We start from the raw sequence: 27782 nt of genomic DNA on the forward strand, positions 1-27782 counted from the left end.
TGGTGACTTAGCAGGAAGTGCCCCTCCACCTGTCTCCTCCCCTCCTGTCTGTCCACTGCTGGCCATGGTGGGGCCTGGGTGTGTCTGTCAGCAGCAGTGGGAGCTGGGGCCCAGGTGCCAAACAGACTGGGAGAAACAAGCAACGTGGTCCTGAGCTCCAGCTGAGGGTCCAGTGGGGACAGAGGGAAGGGAGGGACAGGAGGAGTGGTCATTCCTGGGTGGGGGTCAGGGGTAGGGGCAGCTCCAGAATCCACTCCCTTCCACCCCAAACCCAGCTACTCTTGATGACTCAGCCTGGGAGGACGTGACAAGTTCATGCAGCGGCCAGCAGGGGTGTCTACCCACCCACCAGGCAGCCGGCCCCAGGCGGTTCCGAGACAGACCCGGCAAGCCAGGCCCTCCGCTCAGCACACCACCGCCCCCCACAATGCCTGCACGCTGGACTGCCCGGCCAGGTCTCCCGACCCCCAGGAGGGGCGGCGGGCAGGAGGCCAAGCTGCGACCTTGCGACGACCCTGTGTCCCCGCAGTGCAGCTCCTCCGCAGAGGCAATCTGGGAGGCCTAGAGGAGGGGGCGGCGGAGGCTGGGCTACGGGGACCGCGGGGGCGGAGCGGCCGGTCTACAGTGACCTTCACGCTCCCACCTCCCGAGGACTGAGGTTTCTGTCTACGACTCTATGTCACTGAAAAATGGGTCCGGGCCGGTCTACGGGTCTCTCTCCGCTAGATCGGGGAGGAGGGCTCAGGAGTCGCCAGCCCAGCGGTGGGAAGAGGCCCAAGAGTGGCGGGGTCGGGGTCACTCAGCCGGGTCGGGACCACTGTCACCTCCCGCGCCCGAGAACTCCTTCCCGTGCGCGCTCTCGGGCAGAGCGGTTTGGGGAGGGCGCGACGACCTCCAACCCCAGACCCTTCCCGCTCCGGCCCGAGAAGGACTTTTTCCACGGGGGTTGGCGCGTGTCTGTCCCGCACGCGCTCACAGTACCCCGACGAGGGGGATGCGGGGCCCGTGGGGAGTGGGTGGCCACACCGAGGGGCTCGGATGAGGGCACAGTATCTGGGAGTCTGGGCGCACTGGCTCGGAGGGCTTGACCCGCGGGATCACTCCCCGGGTCCGGCCGGGCGGGTTCGGGTTTTGGAGCGAGATGGGGGCGCGGCTCCGCGACTCCCGCCCCCTCCCCCGCAGGCGCGGTGGAGCCGCTGCGGCCCCGCCCTCGTCGTCACGCTCGGACGCGGGCGGGGGGCGGGGAGCGCCTCCATGTGACGCGCCCTCCTCGCTGTGCCCTTCAGCCGCCGCCGCAGTTCCTGGGGCGCCCCATGGACCCGGCCGCCCCGAGCGCGCTCCGCCGCTGAACGCCCGCCTGCCCGCCCGCGTCCCGGCCCCGGGAAGGTAACCGGCGCCCCCGTGTGCAGCCCCCTCCCCGGCCCGGCCGCCCGGCCCCGGCTGCCCCTCTCTGACCTCCGCTGCCGGTCTGCGCGCGCGGCACATCCCCGGCCCAGCCGGGCGCGCTCGGCCCGGGAGGCGCTGTCCGCCGCCGCGGTGCTGAAGCCCTCCCCCCACCCCCCACCCCGTCTTTCTGGCTCCTCCGAGTCTCCTGCCTCTCGCGTCTCCCCTTGTCCTCCCTTGTCCTCTGCATCCTTCTTTTCCTCTCCCGGCGCGCTCCCGCCCGAGGGCCGCTCCGCAGAGCCCGGCAATTCGCCCGCCGCAAAGCCAAAGGGGTGCGGTGACGGAAGCCCGGGCCGTGGCCTTGGGGGAACTCCAGCGGCACCCCGACCTCTCTGCCGCTGGGCCCTGCGGTTCCCTCTCCCCCAGGAGCCAGGGGAGAAGTTTGAAGGAGAATCTGCTTTGCGGCAAAGGCTCTCCTGCGCGCCAGCGCTTTGCGGGAAGAGGGCATTCCGGCCACCACCCCTGTCCAGCCCGCACACACGCGCGGGTCTCCTTCAGAGGAAGGCTAGGGGGAAACATCACAAAATAGGGGCGCGGCAGGGACCCGGGTTTCCCTGCCACGAGAGACCCTACTCAGGCAAATACAGGTCTTACAGGAAGCACCTCCCTGCCAGAGTGCCCCCTGCCGGGACCCAGGAGCGCCCCACCCATGCAGACGCAGGTGGAGAGGTGGTCAGGTCCCAAGGCTGAGCCCTCTACTGATTCTCCCACCTCAGTGTTTGCAGTGGGTAGGTGGCAGTGGGCACTGAATCTTCCCTGGATGGAGTCTGTTTCCCAACACTCTTCCATCAGCAACCACAGGGACCTCTCTGAAGGGGCACCCACTCAGACCCCACCCACCCTAACCCTGTTTTTTAAATGGGCCCTACCCCCCACCCCCACCCCATGGCCCAGAACCCACCAGGGAGGCAACAGAGCCAGTCACCTTCAAATGCCCCTGGGCCTGCCCCTGCTTCTTGCAGGCTGGCTTCTCTGAGCTGCGCCCCTCCCTAAGTTATGAGCACCCCCATCCCTGCTTCAGAAACCCCAGGGACTGGGTGATAGCACCTTGCAGATCCAGCAGGGGTCTTGGGATCTACCTTCCCTGGCCAGGGTGTGGAGTGGAAGCCCCGTCCACAGGAACCTTCCCAAGTGCCCCCTCCTGATGCCAGAGTCCAGGGGACGATGCTCTCTCAGACCCCAGATGCACACAGGGGAGAGGGAGGGCCGGATGAGGAGGAAGCCTTCGCATGCGGGACTGGGGTGGCCTGTGACCACCTCCTTTCTTCCAGGCCCAGGAATTGGCCACCTTGCATGTGAGTTCATACCCTCTGAGGAGCTGCTGAGGAATCCAAGCCATCGTCATGGAGTTCGTGATGAAGCAGGCCCTGGGAGGTAAGGGGCTGGGGGCACGATGCGCCCAGCTGGTCACCAGCTGCACACTCGGTGGCCAGCGTGATGTGGGGGTCACAGGTTGAGTGAGCAGCAGCACCCTACTCAGTCTTGTGGAGACACCCCAGGGTGGGTTTCCGGGGCACCAAAGGACAATCCTGTTGGCAGTCAGTGGCCCCCATTGCCACAGGAGTTGGACCTAAGATCGGGGTAACAGGGTTCAGGACTGGCTAATCAAAGGAACAAGAGACATGCCCCAGGTAGCTGTGAGCCCGATCCGTCCATGGGGGCAGTGGGACCTCTTATGTTTTTTTCCAATCCCGCTGACTCTTATTAAAAGGGAATCCTGTGTGTACCTGGCTCAAGACCATCCTTGTGGTCAGAGACCCTGGCCCAAGAGGTGGGTGGAGAGTGGGCCAAGGTCCATACTGGCACAGATGCACTGGGCAGAGCATTGGTTAGCCCAGGCTGTGGGGCCTGCCCTGTGCTCCCTAGACCTGCAGCTCCTGTGATGATAGCCAGGGCCAGGGCCTGACCGCCGGAACAGGCATCCTCCTTGGCCACACCCCAACCTGGTGCCATTGCCAGCCTGGTGTTTGTCAGGCGTTACGTGGCAAGGCCACCCTCTTGGTGCGGCTGCTGTGTCAGGTGGGCACTGCTGCCATGAATGAAGGGCCGCACAGAGGGACTGCTGCCCCTGCACCCGGACAGGAGCCCCGCGTGTGGGCTTGTCTCCTGGAGAAGCTGTGTGAACAGACATTTGGGCCTGGCCCAGGGCCACATTCCCTAAGATTCTGTGGTCAAGGATAGGCTGCAGGTTGAATCTAATTATAATAATTACATCACCATAACATGATTCAGGGACAAGTACATCCTGGCACTGGGAGGGATCCATGTTCCACCCAGCCAGCCCCAGGCTGTTACAGATAATTAATTAGGCGGCTAATTTAGGCCCTGAGGTGGGCTTGTAGGAAAACTGAAATATCTGATTTGGCTGTCTACACGGCTGAAATTAGCTGGGTAATTGCCAGCCTGCACTCCCTTCATTTAGCATCAGCCCAAAGTTTCTTCCACAGTGGCGGTGGGGCGGCTTCTCGAGAAGGTAGGAGCTGCAAGGGGGTGACTCCCGGGGTGTCTCAGGCTGCGTTACGCTCCCCCGACATTTACTGCCCCAGTGCTCCTGGCGATGGAGCCTGCCCCTGACCTCCAGGTGAGAGCTTTCTGTCTAGTGCTTCCTCGCCCTCACCAGCACTCCCCAGGATGAGCGTGGGTGGCAGGGAGACAGACAGAGGGACAGACAGAGACTGGAAGTATTCCAAGAGAGACAGATTGGAGTCTCAGACACAGAGGAACCTGCAGGGTGGACCCGGGAAACTGTCTAGAGAGCGGTGAACCCAGAGAAATAAGGACAGGGTGGCGTTGGTGAGAGAAGATGCCGCCCAAGGGAAGAAAAAAACAAAAAGAAAAAAAGAAACAGAAGTGCCCCAGGACGTGTGAGACAGAGAGGGAGGGAGCTAGACACAAGACAGACGACTGAGGCTTCTGGGAGCCAGGCAGGGACGGTAGCTGGGCCAGGTAGCAGCTCGGAGCAGGAGGGCAGGGGACAGCATCGTGGAAAAGACAGGGCGTCTGGTGTGCAGGCAGAGGGTTTCCAGGAAACGGGACAGGAGCTGGGAGAACGTGGACACAGAGAGAGACAGACAGACGCAGATGCATCAGGAACTCGGGGAGACTTGCAGTAGGAGGGAGCCCGGGAGGGCCTTCCTGAGCTGCACTGGGCAAGTCCTGTCCTGAGGGTACGCTTCCCTGCACCTCTCTGCTGCCCTGACCCTGTGTCTCAGGCGAGTCCTTTGCTGGGAACAGAGGCGGCAGGGGTGACTCTCTGGTGGGGAACCCTGCTTCAGACAGAGGGGGGACCCACAGGATCCTAAGGAAAGGGGACCGTGCAGAGCTGGTCCTGCTGGGCCTTGTCCTCTCTGGGACCCAGGCACCCTGGAATGGAAGGGAACTGGTCCCGGATATGCAGGGCTTGGGACGAGGCATGTGCCCTCAGTCTGTGGTGTCTTCACACCTCTGGCACCTCTGGCGTGGCCGTGGGAGGTGACCAGGGGACTCAGGTGCTAGCCCATTGACTGTCCTGGCCCGTCACACCCCAGCAAGGCCAGTGGCACTGACCGGTGACCTCACTCAGGAGCGTGGTGCCAGGCTGCTTCACCAAGAGCAGGTGGGCAGCTGCAGGACAGCAGAAGGGACAGGTGTCTGCCAGGGCTCCTCTCCCTGAGACGGCCGGCTAGGCCCAGACAGTCCGGCCTCTGAGTCCCTGGAGTGGACATGGGAGGCCTCACACGGCGGCTGTCTCTACAGCGCAGCCTGAGAGGGACCAGCCACGGCCAGTGGGAGCAGCTGCTCTTGGGGCCGAGTCCTCTGTGAGCTGTCAAGGGCTCCCTTGCTTCCTTCCAACTTAGAAAACATGACCCCGCTTCCTTCCAACTTAGAAAACATGACCCCGGACACGGCTCTGCTGGGGTCTGCCCCCAGGCCAGGGCACCTTGGGCACAAGGCTGGCAGGAGAATCCTCTTGGGGCCAAATCATCAAGGACAGTGTCCAAGCTGTTGGCCAACTTCTGACCAAGAGAACAAGCCCACGTTTAAATTTTCCAGGATCAGTCCTGGATAAAAGGTCACGCTGACGCCGAGTCCGCGCGGTGGCATGGGGGACCAAGGCCTGTCTGCTCACGGTGGCCTTGAACGGGGGCCAGGGGCTGGGGCCAGGCTGCTGGATCTGAGGGGTCTCGGGTCCGCAAGGGTATAATCTGAAGAAACTGTTTTCACTCAAGGCCAGGAAGTGGCACAGGGCCCTGGAGCTATATTTACCCCTGGGCCAGAGCGTGGGCAGTTGTCAGGTTAATGTGGCCGGGTTGAGGCTCATCAGGCTAAACCAGGCACAGAGTGTCTATTTCGGCTCAAAAGACCTGGTGCGTGGCTGGCTGTTCTGTCTTCAGCCTTCGTGTGACACGTTTTGTGTCCAGAACATGGCCAGGCCCTTGGGGACTGTGCAGAGGAAGGGGAGGAGGGGACGTCCAAGCTGGGCTCCACAGACAAGCAGACGAGACTGGGGCATCGCACACCCAAAGGGCCAGGGGCCTCGGGCAGACGAGACTGGGGCATCGCACACCCAAAGGGCCAGGGGCCTCGAGCAGAGGAGACTGGGGCATCGCACACCCAAAGGGCTAGGGGCCTCGGGGGCTGGGACGGCCACAGAAGGCAGCCGGAGGTTGGAAGGAGAAGGATACAGGACCCCTGAGCACGGCCAGGAGCTGCTTGGTCAGTGTGGACTGTGTCCTGTGGGGAATTGGCCCCGGGCCACCCTGGAGGTGGAGAGGCTGGTCTGGGCTTGGCTGGGGGCGTTCTGTTTCAGAGAGGAGGAGGGCATTGGGGCTTCTGGGGCTTGAGGGTATAGACAGCCTCCGCCTGAGCTGGACCCACCGACGAGGCTGCAGTGTGTGGGAGGAGGCAGCACCACTGACCCCAGGCCCTCCATGGAAGGAGGAGAAGTGTTTCATGGGCACAGCCCCAGGGAACCTCTATGCCTGTGGGTGGTGGACTGTTCACTCTCAGCCAGATCACTCTGGGGTCCCCAGATGTGTCCTGGCCACTTCGGGGACCCCATAGGTCTTTGGGGCTGGGGTAGAGGAGTCTTCCCTCTGTGAGCTGGAAGCCCGCTCCGGGCCAGCACCTCCCCCACCTACGGGGCGCCCTGGGGGTCCCTTCTTCAGCTGGCTCTGTGATCCCGGAGGAGACCTGTGTGTTTGCAGTTGCCCGTGGGCTCGACTCCAGTGTCCAGGCAGATGGAGTGGACTGAGGCCAGGACGCTGCCCGGAGCCCCGTGGAGGGCTCAGGATGTGAACTCTGGGGGCTGGTGCGGACTGAGGACTGAGACCCAGGCGCTGAGCACTCGTGGGGTCAGGCAGGGGCCGGACCAGCTCTGATGGGAATGGTGGTGCCCTTGTCTGCTCCTCGGGCACTGACGGCAGCTCCTATCATTTCTGCGGGAACACCTGGTCCTGGTGGAAACATCAGCCCTGAGCGCTGAATCTTGCTGTCAGCCGGTGCCACGCACGGCATGCACCCCAGGCCTCGTCTTGGGTCTCCCGGGAAAGTAAGGACAGTGCTGTGTGCGTGTGGCCAGAGGGAGACCCGGGGAAACAGAAAGGTCCTCTAGTCTAGGTCACCGGTCCACCCCTCGCTTTGCTTTCCCTCAGAAGGAAAACGTTCCCTAGAAACAGGCTACAGGCCTGGTCCACAAAGTGAGAGAGCCACCCTATCCTCGGTCACGTGTCCTGCCCCTGGGCTCCCTGTCACCTGGAGACAACATGGAAGAGACCTGTGACTCACCGAGCACCCCTCACCTGTAACACCACCCACTACCCCCAGCATCTCTATCCCACTCAGTTGCTCCATCTGCCAGTCCAGCTGTGGCCCCCTGGGGAGTCTGCGAGGGGGGCAGGGGGAGGCTTAGGAGGGGCTTCTGTTTGCCAGACCCTCGGGGGACAGCAGCATCTCCTGCTCAGGTTGCCCAGGGGCCAGGAGGTGCAGGACAGGGGTCAGTAGGGTCAGGTCCTCCTCCCAGCCCCACCTCCCAGCGCTGGTCCTTGTTTCCCTCAGCAGAGAGGTGCCCGAGGCTGTCAACCGGGAAAGGATGGCAGAGTGAGTGGCAGCGAGGCTGAATGGAGGGACAGATGACAAGGATTACAACTCTCCTGGAAGCAGGGTGGCCGCACCATCTGTCGCTGCGCTTGGCTCTGTTTGGGTTCACTAATTGGCGCTTTTATCTCGCCTCTGTCTCTGTTTGTCCTCTCCCGAAAGCCAAGTCCAGATGCTCTGCGCGCAGGCAGGGACAGCGGCCAGGTGCCAAGGCCGGGACCCAGGTCCCCCACCCCTGGAGGCACAGAGCATGTGATGTCCCGGAGGCCAAGGGGAGGGGACTTGGTTCACAGCCGGAGGAAAATTCCCAGACAACTAATAAAGCTTTGCAAAAACCACAAAGGGAATTGGTGGGAAGAGAATAGGTGTACCTGGCACTTCCGAGTGGTTATAAAAGCAACAGAGGCATCGCAGGGAAACCAGGAGAGTGCATTCAGTGCAGGCTGGGGTGGTGGCTTCCCTGCTCAGTGTCCTGAAGCAGGGCCTTGGGGGGCCTCCCACACACCGGAGGGAAGGCCTTCCTCTGTGCAGCAAGGATGGTACAAAAGCAAATTTATTTGAACCAAGTCATCCTTGCTTGTTTTTCTGACCTTGGCCAGCAGCAGGGTGCGGGAGTGGATGAGCAAGTCAGAAGCCGGGCCCCAGGGCGGTGGGGCCCCAGGGTGGTGGGGCCCTGGGCCCTGTGGTGCCCTGTGGTGTGTGGCAGGCTTTACTTCTCCTCGGGACCTAGTTTGTTCTTTGGCCCAGGATGGAGAGGGGAGTCCCACCGACCCCCCCCCATTACAGGGCAGGAGGGGGGCAGTGCACAGCCTCCAGTGGGGTGGGGGTCTGGGGAAGGGACTGCTTCAGCGGGGATGTTCCTGCTGCGGTGAACACATCCGCTCTCACCTGTGTCATCCCAGCTTTTGCTTTGAAAATGCTTCCTTGCTGTTTCATGTATTTTCTCTTAATATATGGACGAATTTTGCTTTTTAAGAACCTTCCGGGCCCTGGCCGGTTGGCTCAGCGTTGGAGCGTTGGCCTGGTGTGCGGGGGACCCGGGTTCGATTCCCGGCCAGGGCATATAGGAGAAGCGCCCATTTGCTTCTCCACCCCTCCACCCCTCCTTCCTCTCTGTCTCTCTCTTCCCCTCCCGCAGCCAGGGCTCCATTGGAGCAAAGATGGCCCGGGCGCTGGGGATGGCTCCTCGGCCTCTGCCCCAGGTGCTGGAGTGGCTCTGGTCGTGGCAGAGTGATGCCCCAGAGGGGCAGAGCATCGCCCCCTGGTGGGCAGAGCATCGCCCCTGGTGGGCGTGCCGGGTAGATCCCGGTCGGGCGGATCCCGGTCGGGCGCATGCGGGAGTCTGTCTGACTGTCTCTCCTCGTTTCCAGCTTCAGAAAAAAAAAAAATACAAAAAAAAAAAAAAAAAAAAAGAACCTTCCGCAGTGTTTTGGAACTGACACGCCCTTTTAAAACATTACTTAAGCTCTAATTGTCACAGTCAAGGACGACGCTGTGCGTTCCCAGCCGGGGCCTGCGCCTTCCCAGGGGCTCTGCTCACAGTCACACCCATCTTCTGTCATTGTGACCTAGGTCCGGAGGACTGGTGCTGTGGTCTGCGTTCTTCATACATAAAAAGTGTTTCTATCTTTGCATTCAGTTATTAGAGACACTTATACACATTTTTAAAAACATGACAGTGGATTTCTCCATCACTAAAATAGTAAATGTTCATTGTAAGGAATTGACGTACTAAAGGAAAGTATAAAAGACTGATATAGAGCCGGACCAAGTTGTGGCACAGTGGGTGCCACATCAGCCTGGGACACTGAGGACCCAGGTTCAAAACCCTGAGGTCGCAGGCTTGAGTGTGGGGTCAGAGACAGGACCCCATGGTCGCAGGCTTGAGTCCAAGGTCACTGGCTCAGCTGGAGGCCCCTGCCCTCCCTGTCAAAGCAATCAATGAACAACTAAGGAGCCGCAATGAAGAATTGATGCTTCTCATCTCTCTCCTTTCCTGTCTGTCCCTTGCGCTCTCTCTCTCTCTGAAAACAAAACCTGATATAGAAAATGCAGATACTGCCTTGTGTTAAACTTCGCCTGCTTTCATCACTCATTGCTTTATTTGCTTATTTATTTATTTATTTGAGAGAAGCAGGGAGAGAGAGACAGGAACACTGAGCTGCTCCTGTTTGTGCCCTGACTGGGGAACTGAACCAGCAGCAACTGCCATGCTCCAGGACAACGCTCCCACCAACCAATCGGGCTATCTGGCAAGGGCTTAATTACTACTTTTTTGATTGATTGATTGATTGATTTGTAGAGAGACAGAGAGAAGAAGGGAGAGAAAGGGGAGGGGGAAGGAAGCATTTGTTGTTCCACTCAGCCGTGCACTTGTGGGTTGCTTCCTGTGTGTGCCCCCACCGGGGACCCAACCTGCACCCTTGTTGTTTTGGGGTGATGCTCCTAAGCGGCCAGGGCCCGTTCTCAGTTTTTGATATTCTTTAAAAATCCACTTCATTCCAGTTTTCAAATGTATTAGGATAGTGTGGTCAATCTATTCCCTGATCACTGTAATGTCCTTTCAGCCAGTGGCCATTTCTGAACACGGGTTTCCTATTTTCTGCTCTCCTTCCATCCTGGCCCCGAGTCGGCTGCCCTGTCCGCGGTCTCAGGATTGAGCCGGGCACCTGACCCCGTGGCCTCCCGAGCAGCGAACCGTCCACACCTCCCTCCGCTCCCGGCGTGGGTGAGAGCGCGTGTGTCCCGCGGACTCGGAGGCTGGACTGTGCAGGGCGCCGCCCCAAGGCTCTGCCCGTGGAGGCCGCGGGTCTCCGGGTCCCAGACATCACCACTGTGGTTTGCCTCACGTTCTCGCTCACTTACCGTTGGAGAGGTTTCACACTCAGAAGGACCCGGGGCAGAGTCCTGCCACTTGTCAGGCTCTTTACTGTCCCACGCTGTCAGAGACGTGGTTCTGTTCCAACTGTGACAACGTGTTGAGGCTGTCTCGGCAGCCTGGTGTTCATGCTTCTCTTTTTATGGTGATAAAAAAAAACATAGGCCCTGACCGGTTGGCTCAGTGGTAGAGCGTCGGCCTGGTGTGCAGGAGTCCTGGGTTCGATTCCCGGCCAGGGCACACAGGAGAAGCGCCCATCTGCTTCTCCACCCCTCCCCCTCTCCTTCCTCTCTGTCTCTCTCTTCCCCTCCCGCAGCCGAGGCTCTGTTGGAGCAAAGTTGGCCCGGGCGCTGAGGATGGCTCCGTGGCCTCTGCCTCAGGCGCTAGACTGGCTCTGGTCGCAACAGAGCGATGCCCCAGATGGGCAGAGCATCGCCCCCTGGTGGGCGTGCCAGGTGGATCCCGGTCGGGCACATGCGGGAGTCTGTCTGACTGCCTCCCCGTTTCCAGCTTCGGAAAAATGCAAACAAACAAACAAACAAAAAAACCCCACAACACACAAAACTTACCACCTCAACCGTTCTTAAGTGTCCAGTTCAGTGGCATTAGGCACATTCACACTGTTGTGCAGGCGTCTCCAGAAGTTGGGCAGAACTTTCTCATCTTCCCAAACTGAGACTCTGTCCCCATGAAACACTTACTCCTCATCCCCCTCCCCTACCCCCTGGCACCACTGTCTACTTCCTGTCTCTGTAGGTTGGACTCCGCTAGGGACCTCATGCAAGTGGAATCGTACAGTGTTTGCCCTTTTATAGCTAGATTTTTCACGTAGCATATTTTCAAGGCTCAGCCATGTTGTAGCAGGTGTCAGACTCCCTTTCCTGTTTAAGACTGAATGATATCCCGCTGTGTGGATGGACCACATTGTGTTTGTCCATCCATCCATCCATCCGTCCATCCATCTGTGGGCACTTGCTCCCACCTTTTCGCTGCTGTGAACCCGAGTGTGCATATATCTGCTTCCAACTCTTCCAAAGCGCCTCCTTTCACTGGTTCTGGGTGTGTGCCCGAGGGCAGCGATGCTGGGTCATATGCTAATTCCGTGTATAATTTTTGGAGGAAGAGGCACACTTCTCCACAGGGGCTGCCTGATTTTGCATTCCCACCCACCTCCTCCCCCGCATGTGTTGTTTTCTGTGTTTTGTTTTTCTGTTACTGTTTTTATAATAGCCACCCTAATGAGTGTGAAGTGGCATGTCACTGTGCTGGGGACTGACATTTGTAAACATTCCAGGAGCATTCGAAAAAGAAATGTAGGTTTGGTATGAGCCTGGTGTGTAACCCGCCAACCTCTTTTCTATTTTTAGAGAACCATAGAAACATAGGTCTGTTCACACAGAGGGTTTTATTCTCCTTGCTTTCCAAAATGGCATCTGTGGAATACACGTGTCTGCACCTGGCTCCCACAGTGCACAGCAGTCCCTTGCGCTCATGGCCACCTGGGAGTCCCTGACGTGGGTATGGTGGCTGTGTGCCCAAGATGTCATCTCATCTCCAGTCATTTGTCAGGGCCACAACCGAAACAAACAGGTTGGGTAAGCGTCTGTGGGCTCGTGTGCCTACAGGGAGGAACATTTGTGTGTGTGTGTATTGTTGTTGTTTTTTATTTATTTATTTTAGAGAGAGAGAGAGATAAGTGGGGGAAGCAGGAAGCATCAACTCCCATATGTGCCTTGACCAGGCAAGCCCAGGGTTTCGAACCAGCGATCTCAGTGTTCCAGGTCTCCAGGTCGATGCTTTATCCACTGCGCCACCACAGGTCAGGTTATTGTTGTTTTTTACAGGGTCAGAGAGAGAGTCAGAGAGGGATAGATAGGGACAGACAGACAGGAGCAGAGAGAGATGAGGAGCATCAATCATCAGTTTTTCGTTGCAACACCTTAGTTGTTCATTGGTTGCTTTCTCATATGTGCCTTGACCATGGGCCTTCAGTAGACCAAGTGACCCCTTGCTCGAGCCAGCGACCTTGGGTCCAAGCTGGTGAGCTTGGCTCAAACCAGATGAGCCCGCGCTCAAGCTGATGACCTCGGGGTCTCGAACCTCGGTCCTCCGCATCCCAGTCCGATGCTCTATCCACTGCGCCGCCGCCTGGTCAAGCGAGGAACATTTGTTTTAATGGGACAGACCTCTGGGCAGGTGGTGGCTTGAAGGGTGGGTGGCTTCCATAAGAAATTCAAATTACTTTCCCAAATGGCTGTGACCATTCACCTTTCCACATAACTGTGAGAGGACCTCTTCCCCAGATGTCCTAGCCATAGATACCATCCTGTTACAAACATCTCCAGTCTGATGACCATTGCGTTGTCTGTGATCTAGCTTTGTGTACGGTGTGAGGGAAGGGCAGAAACTTACCTGATTGCACAGGGATATCTAAAGATCTCAGTGTCACTTGTGGAAAGAGTAGCTGTTCCTTGGGAATTCTCTTTGCAGGTTTGTATGGAAATCAAAGGACCCTGTATGAGTGGGTCTGTCTCTGGGCTCTGTTCTGTTCCACACGTCTGGTTCTCTTGTCAACACCACACTGTCCGGACACTGAGTAGTGAGAGTCCTCCAGAGTCATCCTCCTTCTGAAGAATTCTTTTTTTTCCCATATAAGTTTTAGAATCAGCTGGTAAAATTGTTCAAAAGAGCCTATTAGCATTTTGGTTGGGATTTCATTGACTCTGTAGATCAAGCCAGAGGAAGCTTATGTCATAGCAGTACTGAGTCTATGAACACGGGATAGCTCCCTGCCGGTTTAGGTCTTTAATTTCGCTCGCTTGACCTGTGGTGGCGCAGTGGATAAAGCATCGACCTGGAATGCTGAGATCGCCGGTTCGAAACCCCGGGCTTATCTGGTCAGGGCACATGTGGGAGTTGATGCTTCCTGCTCCTCCCCTCTCCCTTCTCTCTCTCTCTCTTTCTCTCCTTTCTCCAAAAGAAAAAAATACAAAAGAAAAAAAAAAAACAAAGAAAGGTCAATGTTATGAATTTCTCTCAGTGACTGTAGTTTTAGGTGAAGCCTGCACACCTATTAAGAACATAGTTATAGATGTCTTGTCTGTGTTGGTGGACATTGTTTTTGAATCTCATATTCCATTTGTTGGGTGTCTGCTCATCTTGTCTCTTGTGACCTTGCTCCACTCGCTTATTGGTTCTAATAGTCTTGCAGATGCCTTCAGATTTTCTGCCCAGAGGACCATGGTGTTGGTTAATAAAGACAGTGTGCTTCTCCCTCATCAGTCTCCCTGCCTCTTCTCTGGCTGCTGGAGTTCAATGGCTACCCCCCCCCCACCAGGCAGCAAGGGCGGGGCGCCTCTGGGTTGTTACTGAGCTGTGAGAAGAGTGTTTAGTATTTCCCCACGGACTACACGATGTTCGCTGTAGGTTGGTTAAGGTTTCATTTGTGGCTGAGAGCCTGGTGCCTGTCTCTTAAATGTTTCAATTCATTATTCTCCCAATATTTGTTGAGCACCTACTACAGGGGTCCCCAAACTTTTTACACAGGGGGCCAGTTCACTGACCCTCAGACCGTTGGAGGGCCGGACTATAAAAAAAACTATGAACAAATCCCTATGCACACTGCACATATCTTATTTTAAAGTAAAAAAACAAAACGGGAACAAATACAATATTTAAAATAAAGAACAAGTAAATTTAAATCAACAAACTGACCAGTATTTCAGGCCCATGGGAACTATGGGCCTGCTTTTGGCTAATGAGATGGTCAATGTCCAGTTCCATATAACAAGTGATATGACGTGCGTCCGGAGCCATGACGCGTGCGTCCCACGTCACCGGAAGTAGTACTGTACGTGAGCGACACTGCGCTTTGCGACCTCTCACTGACCACCAATGAAAGAAGTGCCCCTTCCGGTAGTGTGACGGTGGGGGGGGGGGCGGATAAATAGCCTCAGGGGGCCGCATGCGGCCCGCGGGCCGTAGTTTGGGGACCCCTGACCTACTACGTACTAGGCACTGTCTAGGCCTGGTCCCAGTCCCTTGTCCTGAGTGTGCTGTCTTTTGGCAGAGACTGACCGTGACAAAGAGAGCAGGCAGACAGCGCTGGCTCGGGGAAGGGTGGGTGAACACGGAGCTGGGCGATGGGACAGAGGGTGACACGAGCCGTTTTTGCTTGGGACGTTTGTGTGCTGGGCTCGTTTTCTGATCTGTAACAAGGAGAGTTTGTTGTGCTACGTAGGAGTCCAGTTTCCTGCGTCCCCACAAGGAGCTTGGTTATCCCAGCCCCATTGCGGGGACCGTGGCTCCTTTTCCAGTCTTCCAGGCCCACTCCTGTCTCTGATCCCGTGTTCGAGTCCTGGTCTGTGTGTCTCCACTCCGACCCCTCTTCCTGCTTTCCCCCCCTGGACGACACCAGCCACGCTGTGTGTGTTCTCCTGGGTCTGGACCAGCCACGCTGTGTGTGTTCTCCTGGGTCTGGACCAGCCACGCTGTGTGTTCTCCTGGGTCTGGACCAGCCACGCTGTGTGTGTTCTCCTGGGTCTGGACCAGCCACGCTGTGTGTGTTCTCCTGGGTCTGGACCAGCCACGCTGTGTGTGTTCTCCTGGGTCTGGACCAGCCACGCTGTGTGTGTTCTCCTGGGTCTGGACCAGCCACGCTGTGTGTTCTCCTGGGTCTGGACCAGCTAATGGGTTCACAACCTTCCTGGCGTGTCTAACTCGGGAGTTAGCTTGTGATGGCACTTACCCATCCCTCGGTTTGGGGAAACGCACACCCTTCCATTAATGAGGTCTCCCTGCCCACAAGCATAATAAGGGTCTTTATTTGTTTTAGGTATCTTTTTTTAGTTTTTCATTACATTTTATCATTTTCCCCCATAGTTTCATTTCAAATTTAAAATATTTTTCTCTCTTGAAAAATTGACTTTGATCGAAATGCAACTGGACTGTGCCCTGGACTCGACCTTGGGACAGAAAAAGGACATTAGTGGAAAGTGGTGACATCCAATTAGTCTGTGGTTGGTCCATGGCATTGCCCTCTGGTAGGAGGTGGCAGCGTCTGTCACCTTAGCTCTGCAGAGTGGCCTGTGGTTAACAACAGGGGGGCTGATCAAGTCTGCAGGAGCCCCCAAACGGCCTGTGCGATTCTTCCGAAAATCCAAAGTGGTTTTGTATTACTTAGACGTACATCATTTTAATTGTGTAGCAAGCACGGAGTTCTGTGATTTGAGCCCTGGGGTGACTGGTGTGACTGTGGTGTCCCAGGAGGACCTGTCTGGGGGACACTGGGTGGGGAGCGAGGGACGGGAAGTCCTGGGGAACAGCTCCAGGGAAAACACCGGGAGCCGCTGACCCCGCCCAGCCCAGGTCCCATCTCCTGCAAAGGTGGGGCTGGTGTGCTATTAGCCAGGCAGTGAGGGAGGGCCCTGGGGTGGGTGGCAGCCAGCGCAGGCCAGGCTGGGGCCACGGGCAGGACCCATCTGCTGCAGCAGGTGCCACGGACGTTGGCGAGTGGCTCTCTAGACCTTGGTGTTTTTCTGCATGACCGGAGGCTCCTGGGGTCGCACCCTGGAGGTTTATCCAACTGTGGAGGGAGGAGGTGGGAGGCACTGCGCCCCGGTCCTCACCTGTCACCCTGGAAGCTGAGTCGCAGGAGAACCAGGGGTGTGGTCACTCCAACTAAACCCCTTCCCTGCATCCACGAGGGAGGCCAGCGCAAGACCCTTGCCGACTCCACCACCTCCTGCAATCAAACACGTGGGGTGCAGTGTCCAGGTCTGGGGCCCCAGGCAGAACCACTTGCAGGTTACTCAGTTTTCTTATCACCCCTGGCCCAGGAGAGGTTGCCCAGTTTCCCACAGCTGCGCTGCCATCTGCTGGGCTGGTGGACCTCCCCTGACCCCTCTGGCCAAGTGGACCGCTCAGAGCTCAAGTAGGGACGGGGAACCCTGGCACTCAGATCCAGAAGGCCCTTGGCAAGTCCCCAAGGCCGGCACCTGGTGTAGCAGAGCTCAGCACACAGTTGGTGCTCAATAAATGCCTGTTGTGATTGCTAAACCTGCAGCCCTTGTTAATACATTAGAGGGGCAGGTCTAGGGACCCAGCCCACCAAGTTAGGGTGGCACGCCAGCCCCCACCCAGCCACTACCTTTCCTGCTCTGGATAGAGATGTGGATGAGCATAGTTCACCTCCATCCACTTCAGGGAGTCTGTGCTTTCAACGGGGAAGTAAAATAAATTGGTCACTCTCACTTTAGTGTGAATTAGCTTATTCTAACAGGGAGAAAAATGTGCATAAAAGCAGTCCACCAGCTGGGGTGGCCAACAGGCCAGGGAGGTTGGGAAGGGTGCAGCGGCTGCCTGGATTGTGGGGGTGTGTTCCTGCCTCTCCCACACACCCGCCAGAGAGGACCGCAGCACCAGGCGGCAGACGGGCTCTGGCCTAGTTATCAGGGGAACTGTGGGAAGAGTATTTAAGCGACTCTATGACCCAATTTCCCTTGAGTCATTGGCCCCAAATCTGCTTTGCAAAATTTTTGCAGATGTGGCTGAACACTGGCCGAGGCTCCTGGTCTGTCTGGGTCTGCGCTGTCAGGAAGCACCTCGTGCAGGCTCTCCCTGTGCTCACGCAGCCTGGACCTCCCCACACCTCATGACCTACAGAAGTTTTCGGCAGTCAGGAAAGCCCGTGTGGGATCAGCACGGCCCAGCCTCTGGGCCTCTCGTGGTCAGCCCAGAGCTCAGCCAGAAAGTGCTTGTTTCCAAACCAGGTCCCCGCGTTGCCTGCGCCCACACGAGGGGTCACTCCCGAGTAACTGGCAAAGGCAGCATTTGGCACCCAGACGTGCAGGAAAGGGGAGTCCATCCAGGTTCAGTCCTGCACAGACCTCTGCAAAGTTAGAGCAGCATAGCAGTCCCAAGAGTGTCAAGGACATGGAGCTGCTGAGTCCAGACGGAAGGGGGCAGGGCTGGGCCTCAAAGCCAGGGTGGGGATGGCCACATCGGGAGATGTTTTTTTGTTTGTTTTATTTTTTGTGGCAGAGACAGAGAGAGGGACAAATAGGGACAGACGGGAAGGGAGAGAGATGAGAAACATCAGTTCTTCGTTGCGACACCTTAGTTGTTCATTGATTGATTTCTCATATGTGCCTTGACCGTGGGCCTTCAGCAGACCGAGTAACCCCTTGCTGGAGCCAGCGACCGTGGGTCCAAGCTGGTGAGCTTTGCTCAAACCAGATGAGCCTGCGCTCAAGCTGGTGACCTCAGGGTCTTGAATCTGGGTCTTCCGCATCCCAGTCCAATGCTCTATCCACTGCACCACCACCTGGTCAGGCTGGAGATGTTGTGTTAGCATCTATCCACACAGACATGGTTAGGGGATTCTCGTGCATTTCTACCTCACGGTTTATTCCTGAGGCATGTGCTTAGCTAGCCTTGGGCAGTGCTCATGAGGGGTCATGAGGAATCAGAGGAAGGAGAAGAAGAGACTGAGGGCACCCCTGTGCAAAGGCATGGCCATCACTGGGAGCAATATGGGTGCCCTCAGGAACACGGCTGGTCCCAAGGCAGTGTGCAAGGCAGTGTGGTGGGGGGCTCTCCTGGCAGTGTGTGTCTCTGTGTGGGGGGCTCTCCTGGCAGTGTGTCTCTGTGTAGGGGGCTCTCCAGGCAGTGTGTCTCTGTGTGGGGGGCTCTCCTGGCAGTGTGTCTCTGTGTGGGGGGCTCTCCAGGCAGTGTGTCTCTGTGTGGGGGGCTCTCCTGGCAGTGTGTCTCTGTGTGGGGGGCTCTCCTGGCAGTGTGTCTCTGTGTGGGGGTTGCTCCGAGGGGCTGGCTGCTGCAGGCTGAGTGCTGACCTGTAGTGCTGCCCCTCTGCCACCCCTCAGATGCCCATGTGCCACGACCAGCTCAGAATGGGTGTGCACGAAAGAAAAACTGCTGCAGGACTTAAGAAAAACACACAAGAGCCTGACCAGGCGGTGGCGCAGTGGATAGAGCATCAGACTGGGATGCGGAAGGACCCAGGTTTGAGACCCCGAGGTTGCCAGCTTGAGTGCAGGCTCATCTGGTTTGAGCAAAGCTCACCAGCTTGGACCCAAGGTCGCTGGCTCCAGCAAGGGGTTGCTCGGTCTGCTGAGGGCCTGCGGTCAAGGTACATGTGAGAAAGCAATCAATGAACAACTAAGGTGTTGCAATGCGCAATGAAAAACTAATGATTGATGCTTCTCATCTCTCTCCGTTCCTGTCTGTCCCTGTCTATCCCTCTCTCTGACTCACTCTCTGTCTCTGTAAAAAATAAATAAATAAAATTTTTTTAAAAAAAGGAAGAAAAACACACAAGACACAACGTACAAAAAAGAGGGACACAGGGGACTCCCAGCCTCGAGAGCCCCGATCTCTACAGCCTCATCGTATTTATTGATTTCTTTGCTCATCAAACAAATTAGCAGAGCCTGGGTTCAGGTGCAGAGAAGGGTCATTAACTCATGTCTTTCACGTATGTAGGGAAAAGGCCATAGGGATCAACCGCTTCCTAGTTTAAACAATCTTATCAGTGCTTCCAGGGGCAGCGTCTGCCCCAAAGACTTGTCTCAGGACCACAGTCTAATTCCCAGCCATTCTCCTGCACCCATGCAGTGATGCATTGGGCCACTCTGCTCCCTGGAGCCACCGAAGGGCCAGGGCTCCCTGTGGCGCCTGGCACGACCCACGGCTGTGATTACAGGGCTTTGTCCTGTGAGCCCAGTCTCAGGGGGTGTCTGGGGACGTGTTGGTTGTTGCCTGTGAATCAGGAGCGCATGAGAAAATTGCGCGCGGAGCCTTCACGGTCCTGCCCCTCAGTCCATTGGTCCACTATTCAGCCACTCCAACGACTTCTGGAGGCTGAGCCTCGTCTGGACACAGGCCCCAGAGAAGACGCACCCCAGCCCACTTCAGGGGCTCACAGGGATGTGCCGGCACACACACACACACACACACACACACACACACACGTAAACACACCATCACGGCACAGTCGCGCACACACACACGTACACACACCAGCATGACTCAGTCGCACGCACATGCGATCCCGCTCCCTTACAGACCGCCTGTGCGCCCGCACCTCCCCCCACCCTCGCACACAAGCCCACGCTTCCCTCTGGGGACTGGAGGTGCCAGGACCTGTGTTAGCGCCGGGACGTCCTCTGTCCGGGCGGGGCTGGCCCAGTGTTAGCGCTGCCCAGACTCACTGGCACGTCTGTCCCCAGGGGCCACCAAGGACATGGGGAAGATGCTCGGGGGCGACGAAGAGAAGGACCCGGACGCGGCCAAGAAGGAGGAGGAGCGCCAGGAGGCCCTGCGGCAGGAGGAGGAGGAGCGCAAGGCCAAGTACGCCAAGATGGAGGCGGAGCGTGAGGCCATGCGGCAGGGCATCCGAGACAAGGTGAGCACGGGGCCAGGACGGCGTGGGGACAGCCGGGCCCCGCGGTTGGGGAGTCCCTGTTGGGAAGACAGCCCCAGAGTCTGACCCAGGAACTTCACCACGGGGGTTGCAGGCCCAGCTTGGGTGCTGGGGACCCGGCCCTGGACAGAGGGTGGCTGCCTGTGTGGGCCCTGTGGGCCTCTTTCGATTGTTCACTTAAGAGCTTTAGGAGGTAGTCCTGTGGGGGGTGCAGGACAAATGAGGTCACTGTACCCCAGATGACCACATCTGCCACACAGCCTCATTGGGGATTTCAGTGCACTGTGGAGCCCCAAGTCCTTCCTGCTCTGACAGTGGGGCCAGTCCTGTCCTCATGGGCGGGGGGCTCCCAGGCGCTGTGAATGCAGTGGCTGTTTTTGCAAGAGCAGCTGTTCCCCAGGGTTCACCCACAGCAGCTCCAGAAGAGGCCCACAGGGAAGCTCTTGACCCCTCTCTGGGGCCTCCTACCTTCTGCTGTTCACAGGGTGTGGGGCCAGCAGGCCTGTGGTCTGTGAGGTCTGGCTACGAGCTGGTAGCCACGGCCTTTTCCGGAATCATCTGGGCACCCTCCCCTGTGCGTTGGGGCAGTGAGAGTATTGTGCTGTTACATGGAGGAGCTGAGACACAGAGAGAGAGCAGGTGGGCGTGGAGGCCGAGCCAGCAGTGAGGTGCACACCCAGTGCATTGGCTGGTGGGCGGTGCCCCAGGGGAGAGTCCACTGCCTGTCCTTCCTTCTCTACCCAGTGGCCATGGGGCTTGCTCCCGGCTCCTCCAGGGTGGGCCAGGTGGCACTCCTGTGGGAGTCTGGATGGCATGAGAAGTGAGCCCATGCCTGACCTGTGGTGGCGCAGTGGATAAAGCGTCGACCTGGAAATGCTGAGGTCGCCGGTTCGAAACCCTGGGCTTACCTGGTCAAGGCACATATGGGAGTTGATGCTTCCAGCTCCTCCCCCCTTCTTTCTCTCTCTCTCTCTCTCTCTCTCCTCTCTAAAAATGAATAAATAAAATATATATATATAAAAAAAAAGATTAAAAAAAAAAAAAAAAAGAAGTGAGCCCACTTGTCCCTGAACCACACGGCCTCCCAAAGTCCATCTGGGGCGCCTTCCCACCTCCGCTGGCCCCTTGCCAGGCTGGGCTTCCTCTGCCAAAGGCACTCTCAGCTGAGTTGCTGGGTCCAGGCACTCTGGTGGGAGATTCAGTATGGGACCCTGCCTGGCTTGTTTCCTTCCTGCCCCCAACCCCGATGCCCCCAGCTCTGGGCTCTGAAAGAGGCAGATGAAACGTTCAGGTAGGGGCTGGGTGGAGGCCGGTGAGGCTCCCCAAGGGGATCTGTGTGGTGCGTGGACCAGCTGAGATGCCAGGGGTGCAAGGCAGGAAAGCCTGCTGCGTCCTGCCTCAGTGTGCCCAGGGAGGGGCCGGCTCCATGCGCCTGACACGGGAGCCAGACCTCAGGAGCAGGGCAGTACAGGGGGCACCTGCAGGCCTCTCAGCCCACAAGGGCTCCACATAGATGGGGTCTGGGTGCCACACACCCAGATGTCCCACTGTGGGTCACTGGATTCCTTTCCTGGGGACTTGCAACAAACTCAAGTCCATTTTGTTGTTGACAACAGCTCACAAGTCCCCCAACCCCTGGAGGGCTCTGCTACAGTCGGAAGCTGTTGGAGGAAGAACTAGAAAACGTACGCCATCAGGCAGACCCCAGTGAGGCTGTGCCCGGGGATGACCATGTATTTGCAGGGACCCGGGGAGGGACAGGGTGTGTGTGGGTGTGGTCAGAGGACAGAGAGAGAGAGAGAGAGAGAGAGACAGAAACGGAGCCCAACCCCACTCCTGGGTCAGATATAGGCAGCTGAGGGACAGTCGAACAGGTTCTGGATGCTGGAGCCCCAGGTGTACCCCACCTCCAGAATCTGGTCCACCTCCTCCTTCAAGGAGCGTTCAGGTCAGCAGAGAGGTGCCCGCCGATACCCAGGCCCTCCGAGTGGGAGGAGAGGCCGCCCCTTGACCGGTAAGGGCAGGGCGCCCCCTGGTGGCCAGAGGGTTGTGCCTGGCCCCGCCCTCCGGACCTGTACTCGCCCAGCGACCCAGCGACCCTGCGACCCAGCGACCCTGCGACCCAGCTCCCAGGCCCTGCCCCCGCCAAGTCCGCACCTTTCTCCTCTGAGCCCTTCTGCACCTAGGTGTGGCCAGGTAGCCGCCCCCAGCCCCCCCTGCTCTCCAGGTGGCCCTCGCTGGCCCCTGGCGCCAGACCCGACTTCCCGCAGCCCCCTCTGGGTGCCGTGGACTCCGCACCCCCAGGACTCGTGGGAGCTGGTCAGAGAAGCGGGTGCTGAGCAGCCCAGTCTAGGGCCCCCGTCAGATGGGGACTGAGGGGCGGGCTGGGGTCACGCGTCCTCTGGGGCGTCCAGCCCCCCACGCTACCCCACGGGAGGGAAGCGGAAGCTGCCCGGTAGGCAGCACCGCCTCCTCCCGACGCGTGAGCGGGCCCAGGTGGGAGGGGAGATTGGCCCGCTTGCGCGTCATTTGCATACGGGCCGCCTGGTTTCCGTCCGTCCTGATTTGCATACCTGCCTTCTGGTTAGCATACCCACCTCCAGATTTGCATACGCCCCAGTAGGTTTGGGCTTTTCAGTGGCCACGATCTATTCCGCAGTTTTGAGTCAGACCACAGCCCTCCGTGCGCCCCGAACTAGAGGGTTCCAGACCCTGGCCCCCAACGGCGCTGAAATCACTCAGGGTTCATTTGAGGTTTGTGCTGATAACACGTGTGGGTGGTGTTGCCGATTATTACTTGTTTGGTCATATTACAGGTTCTCACTGCTAATGAGCAGTGTTGCCTTGCCTGGGGGCACTGGCCACCTTGAGCTCCCTCCCAGCCACAGTGTGGGTCAGGGCTCCAAGCGCCTCAGTGGTCAGCGTCTCTGGCCAACAGGGGTTGATGGATGCCTGGGCTCTCAACCAGACCACAGTAGAGCCGGGCTCTGAGGTGGACCCCAGCTCAACAACCCCATCCCTGCAGAGTAATCATGACACCCAGGTCAAATCCAGCATGAGTGGCCTTTGAGATTCTGCAGTTACTGGGCTAGGGACCCCAAAGGGGAGGACACCTGACACTGCTTGCAGACAGGGTACCTCCCCAACCCCTAAACTCGCTCCCCTGGTCAGGGAGTTCCTCTGCCCAGCCGTGTGCATGTTCTCACTTTACACATGTGTTCCCAGTGTCACTCCCGGCTTTCTGCCAGGACCGCGTGTTCCCCTGAGCATCTTCATCTTTGCTGTGAGTGGGTCACGGCTTTGGGCAGCAGAAGCTCTTGCGCCACCCTGGCACACACATGTTCCCACCACGTGCACAGCCTGTCCTGCGGGGGAAGGAGGTTGTTGGGCTCCCTGCCCCTGGCTGGATGGAAGTGCTCTGGTCTGACCTAGTTTCTGGTGGCATCGCTCTCCCTGGCCCATACTCTGCCCCACAGGACTCCAAACTGCATGTCCCTCCCTCCCTTCTGTGACCAGGGGCCGTGGCTCTCAGCAGTGAGGCTGTGCCAGGGCAGTGACCCAAAAAAGGGCCCCATGTTCTTTGCTCCTGTCCCAGGGGAGTGCCTGCTGTCTGGCCAGCTTGTTGAGCTCTGCCCTAGGCTAACCTGACATTGGTGCTCAGTAGGGAGGGCCCTCTGGGCCATGTGCCCGATGCTCTGGGCTTTGTCAGGGTGCCCTCACTGTCCCTTGTCGAGACCCTCAGGTTCAGGGTGCAGAGCGGGCTTTGGGCTGCTTAGGAACCCTGCTGAAGAAGCGTAGACAACCCTCGTCCCTCTTCTTATGGCCTGCAGGTGCCCCTGATTGTGCTCTGGTCACAGTTGGGTCAAGAGCATGGCTGCTTCTTCTTGGACCTCTGTTGAAGGTGACCCTTGCCTCCTCCATGCTTGAAGCCACTCGCCTGCAGCCTCAGGAGAAGTCAGGGGTGCTGAGGGAGGTCAGGAGTGCGAGTCAGCCCTCCAATCTGAAGCAGAAAACAGCCTTGGAGAACCAAACTTTGGGGGAGGAGCTGATGAGGAGAGATGAGTGAGCAGCTGGGGGGTCAGAAGCCCTCTTCACCCAGGCCACTGTGTGCCCCTCAGCAGCGCCACGCAGCCTGTTGGTGACTGACAGTCACTGACACCCACACACCCTCCCCATTACCCCCACTTTACCCTGTTATAGCTTCTGCTCCTGTGAACTTCAGAATGTGACAGGGGGTGCCCCTCCCCCCAGCCTGGGTGGGTCCTGAGCTTGGACCATGAGATGGATGACTAGCCCCTCAAAGCCAGGAGGCCACTTTGGACCTGCCTGGTTCACCCCAACCCTAAGGCAGGAGGTCCTTCTGTGGCCTCAGTGTGACCAGGGGCTCACCTGCATCAGTGCTCTTGAGGGAGAGGAGGGTGTTCATGGGCCTGGCAGGGGGTACAGACATCTAGAAATCTGTCCTGTCAGTGGTGGAGGCCTGAAGGCCAGGGCTCTTCTCCCTCTGGAACTCGTAGGAGAGAACCCTTCCCTGTCTCTGCCGGTTTCTGGTGGCTTCTGGCAGTCCTTGGTGTCTGGCTTGTGGCAGCCTCACTCCTCATCTCCCTCTGTTTTCATATAGCTTTCTCCTCTATGTCTTTGTCTTGCAGGGGAACTATTACTGGATTTAGGGTCCAGGGTTATCTGTGTCTGTCCTTACCTTAATTGCATCTGCAAAGACTCTATTTCCCAATAAGGTCACATTCCGAGGTTTCAGGTAGCATGGAGGGACCCCATTCAACCCACTACAAAGGGCAGATGGGTAAGGGGGTAAGGCAGAGACACAGGAAACCAGAAGTGTGGGACTCCATTGTGCCCGCAGTGTTGCCTGAGGGCACACCCAGGTGGGGTCCCAGATGTCCACCTAGAAGTGACCACTGGGCATGCTCCTCCACAAGCTGCTCATGGAGTATGCTGAGGGATGTGCCAGGGGCTGGGGTCATGGCCACATCCGGGGAAGTGTAGCCAGGCATGTGGGAGTGACTGCCTGTTCCAGATCAAGGACCTGGGCTGTGTGGGGTCAGCCAGCCAGGAGCAATGGGTTATCTCCACCACTGCCGGCTCCTCCCACTGCTCCTGTAACACAGCCCAGGCAAGGTGAAGGACAGCGCAGCTTCTTCAAGGGGGGACCTCCAGGGAGAAGGGCAGGGGCTGGGGTCAAGGCATTGCCCCCCACATAGATAGACACCCCTTCCCCTGCTCACCTCCTGCAGCTCCCCACTGGGCATGGCTCCCAGCTTAGCTTGAGTCCTTCATGGGGTCACCCTGCCCCTTCAGGCACCCTCTTGGGTAGGGACTTCTTCCTTCCAGGGTCCTGGTGGCCTTTGGTGGGGCCTCCCTTAGCCACAGGCCCTGTCCCTCAAGGCCTCGCCCAATTTCTGTGGCACAGCGAGGGTCCCACCCTCCAGGCCCTGTGAACCGGCTGGGAGACCGTTGACCCCACCCTGTCCCCACAGTACGGCATTAAGAAGAAGGAGGAGCGCGAGGCCGAGGCCCAGGCCGCCATGGAGGCCAACTCCGAGGGCAGCCTGACGCGGCCCAAGAAGGCCATCCCGCCGGGCTGCGGCGACGAGCCTGAGGAGGAGGACGAGAGCATCCTGGACACCGTCATCAAGTACCTGCCCGGGCCGCTGCAGGACATGTTCAAGAAGTAACGCCTGGCGCCGGACAGCAGCCCTCCGAGCCCATAGCCCCCATCCGGCCACTCCTCGCCCATCCCCTGCCGATGCCCTCCACGGAGGCCCCAAAGAGATGTCGGGAGCTGAGTGCAGCCCCAGCGCCAATATAAGCCATAGTCCCAAGATTCTCTGCCCCACGCCCCTCGCACCTCGGGAGCCTCCGCCTACTTCCCCACCCCTCCCCCGCACTGCCATCACTGCTGCCACGTGGGAGGGGCGCCGACCCCCAGGGCCCCTGCGGTTTGTGCTGGAGGCTCGGGACCAGCCCCTGGGCTCCTCTGGCCGCGGGTGGGTTGGGCCCTCCCCCAGAGCCTGGAACCCCCTTACTGCTCCCTTCCTTCCCCGCCCACCCAGCAGCGCCTGTGGCCTGGCCACCGAAAGGGGAGTCCCCCGACCACCCCTCCTTACGTGATCCCTGCGTGTTGCGCGCTTGTCTGGGCCCAAACTCAGGAGCACAGCCATAGAGGGGAGGGTGGAGGGAACAGGGAGAGGTAGCAGCCGGTGCCTGGGGCCCCTCCCTGGGTCAGGGGTGGGAAGCCCCTCCCCGTCTGGATCAGCCTGGACTTTCAAGCCCTTCCTCCCGCATTGACATTTGTCTGCTGGCTGCCAACCTTCCTCGTCTGAGTCTGTCAGGTTCATTGTCCATCTGTCTGTCCCTCCCTCTCCCTTGGCCCGCTCCTCTAGAAGGCTCTTCTGCTTATGAAATGCCATGGCCCTTTTCTAAACTAAGAGAAACAAAGCAATACGATTGTGAGGGAAATTCTTACACTCGAGAGGGGCACCGAGTCCCTCACAGACCCCAATAACTCGCACACCCTCCAAGTCTGGGCACAGCCGAGGCCTCCCCCCCATCCCCCCTCCTGGTGTCACCTCTTCTTCTCAGGGGTTGTTCTGGGGTGGGCCCTGCACACACCCTGTAACAGCCACCTTCCAGCAGAGCTGGGGAGGAGACCCAGAGCCCCTTCTACAGTGCTGTGCAGCTGGAGGTGTGTGTCTCTGCCCTCACCCATCCCTTCCGCAGGATGGCGGTGGCCTCGCCTGGGGCAGGCCTCTCCCGTGGGTGGGATGGGGGTGCGGCCGGGTGTCCTAGCACACAGTCTGGCGGGTTTGACAGAAATATTGACGTCTGGGCCTCCTGCAACTCTCCTTCGTCCTCCATCCTTGTTTAATTTGCATCACAATGTGTTGAATCTCAGGTAAATGAGGTCTAGTGTATTTGGGGAGTTTATCTGGATAGAAAGCCCCTGGTCTGGCCCCGGACCCTTTATCCTTTATGTCCACGTCAGAAATTCATTGTGTCCACGTGTCGCGGGCCAGGGGCGTGGCCCTACATTGCTGTTTAGAGAAGCCATAACAATAGACTGCAATACTAACTAGCCGTCTGTTGAGGACGCGCTAACGCCCTGCGCCCTGTGTCCCCTGACTCTTCCCGGTTCCACGTTTTTTTTAAAATGCCTGTTTTCACACTTTAAAAAGCCAGCTCCGAGCAGACAGGGCGTTGTCTTGTAGAAACCCCGCATCTCATTCCCAGCGCATGGGGCGCCCGGAGCAGCCGAGCTTAGCGTAGACCTTGGATGTTGTCCGTCCGTCTGTCCTTCCGCCTACGCCTCCTCCAGCATGTAGGGGGCGTCGCGTGTGTTCTCTCCGGATGGAGTCACAGCCAATAAACAACACAGTGATTTCATACCGTGTGGACATTCTCTCCAGAGTCCTGATTCCTCCTGGGAGGCAACGGCAGGTGGGTCGGACCCTCACGCCCACAGAGGAAGCACTTTGCCCTCGCTGGGACAGCAGCAGAGCCTCCCCACCACAACACCCTGTTTCAGATCCACCCCTCTGACCCTTTTGCTAAGGCAGTTCCAACCCCGAGAGATCTCCCTCTAAAATGCAGACTGGCTCCCTCAACCACCCTCAGCTCTCCACCACTGCCGCCATCCCCCGCCCACCACCTGCTTGACCCTTGGTAGATCTTTTCCTTTCCCACAGCTACTCCAGGCCCTGGGGCCCATTGTGTGGCCCTGAGGGTCCTGCCTGTTGTCTGTCCTGTGTACCCAGAGACCTCTGTGCCCCACTGCAATTCTGGCTCCCAAATCCCACAGAATCCTCTGTCCATCCGAGCTGAGGTTGTTTGAGGTGCTCATGGGACCTGCTTGGCCTTGGCCACCCCAACCTAGCCCAGAGAGCAGCCCTGATATCTCTCTTGAGGACCCTGCTTACATCCCTCCTCTGC

General features: G+C 58.4%; 1 protein-coding gene across 1 annotated transcript; it reads left to right on the plus strand.

Annotated features, from left to right (window-relative positions):
• The first annotated feature begins 1248 nt into the window (after positions 1 to 1248).
• On the plus strand, positions 1249 to 27236 carry CPLX1 (complexin 1). Its single transcript, XM_066280803.1, has 4 exons — positions 1249 to 1386; positions 2715 to 2817; positions 19642 to 19817; positions 25331 to 27236. The coding sequence occupies exons 2-4, from the start codon at positions 2787 to 2789 to the stop codon at positions 25526 to 25528; spliced, it is 405 nt and encodes a 134-aa protein (XP_066136900.1). The 5' UTR covers positions 1249 to 1386; positions 2715 to 2786; the 3' UTR covers positions 25529 to 27236.
• Positions 27237 to 27782: the final 546 nt, after the last annotated feature.

This window comes from Saccopteryx bilineata, chromosome 5, assembly GCF_036850765.1.
Source record: "Saccopteryx bilineata isolate mSacBil1 chromosome 5, mSacBil1_pri_phased_curated, whole genome shotgun sequence".
In the NCBI taxonomy this organism is placed as follows: domain Eukaryota; kingdom Metazoa; phylum Chordata; class Mammalia; order Chiroptera; family Emballonuridae; genus Saccopteryx; species Saccopteryx bilineata.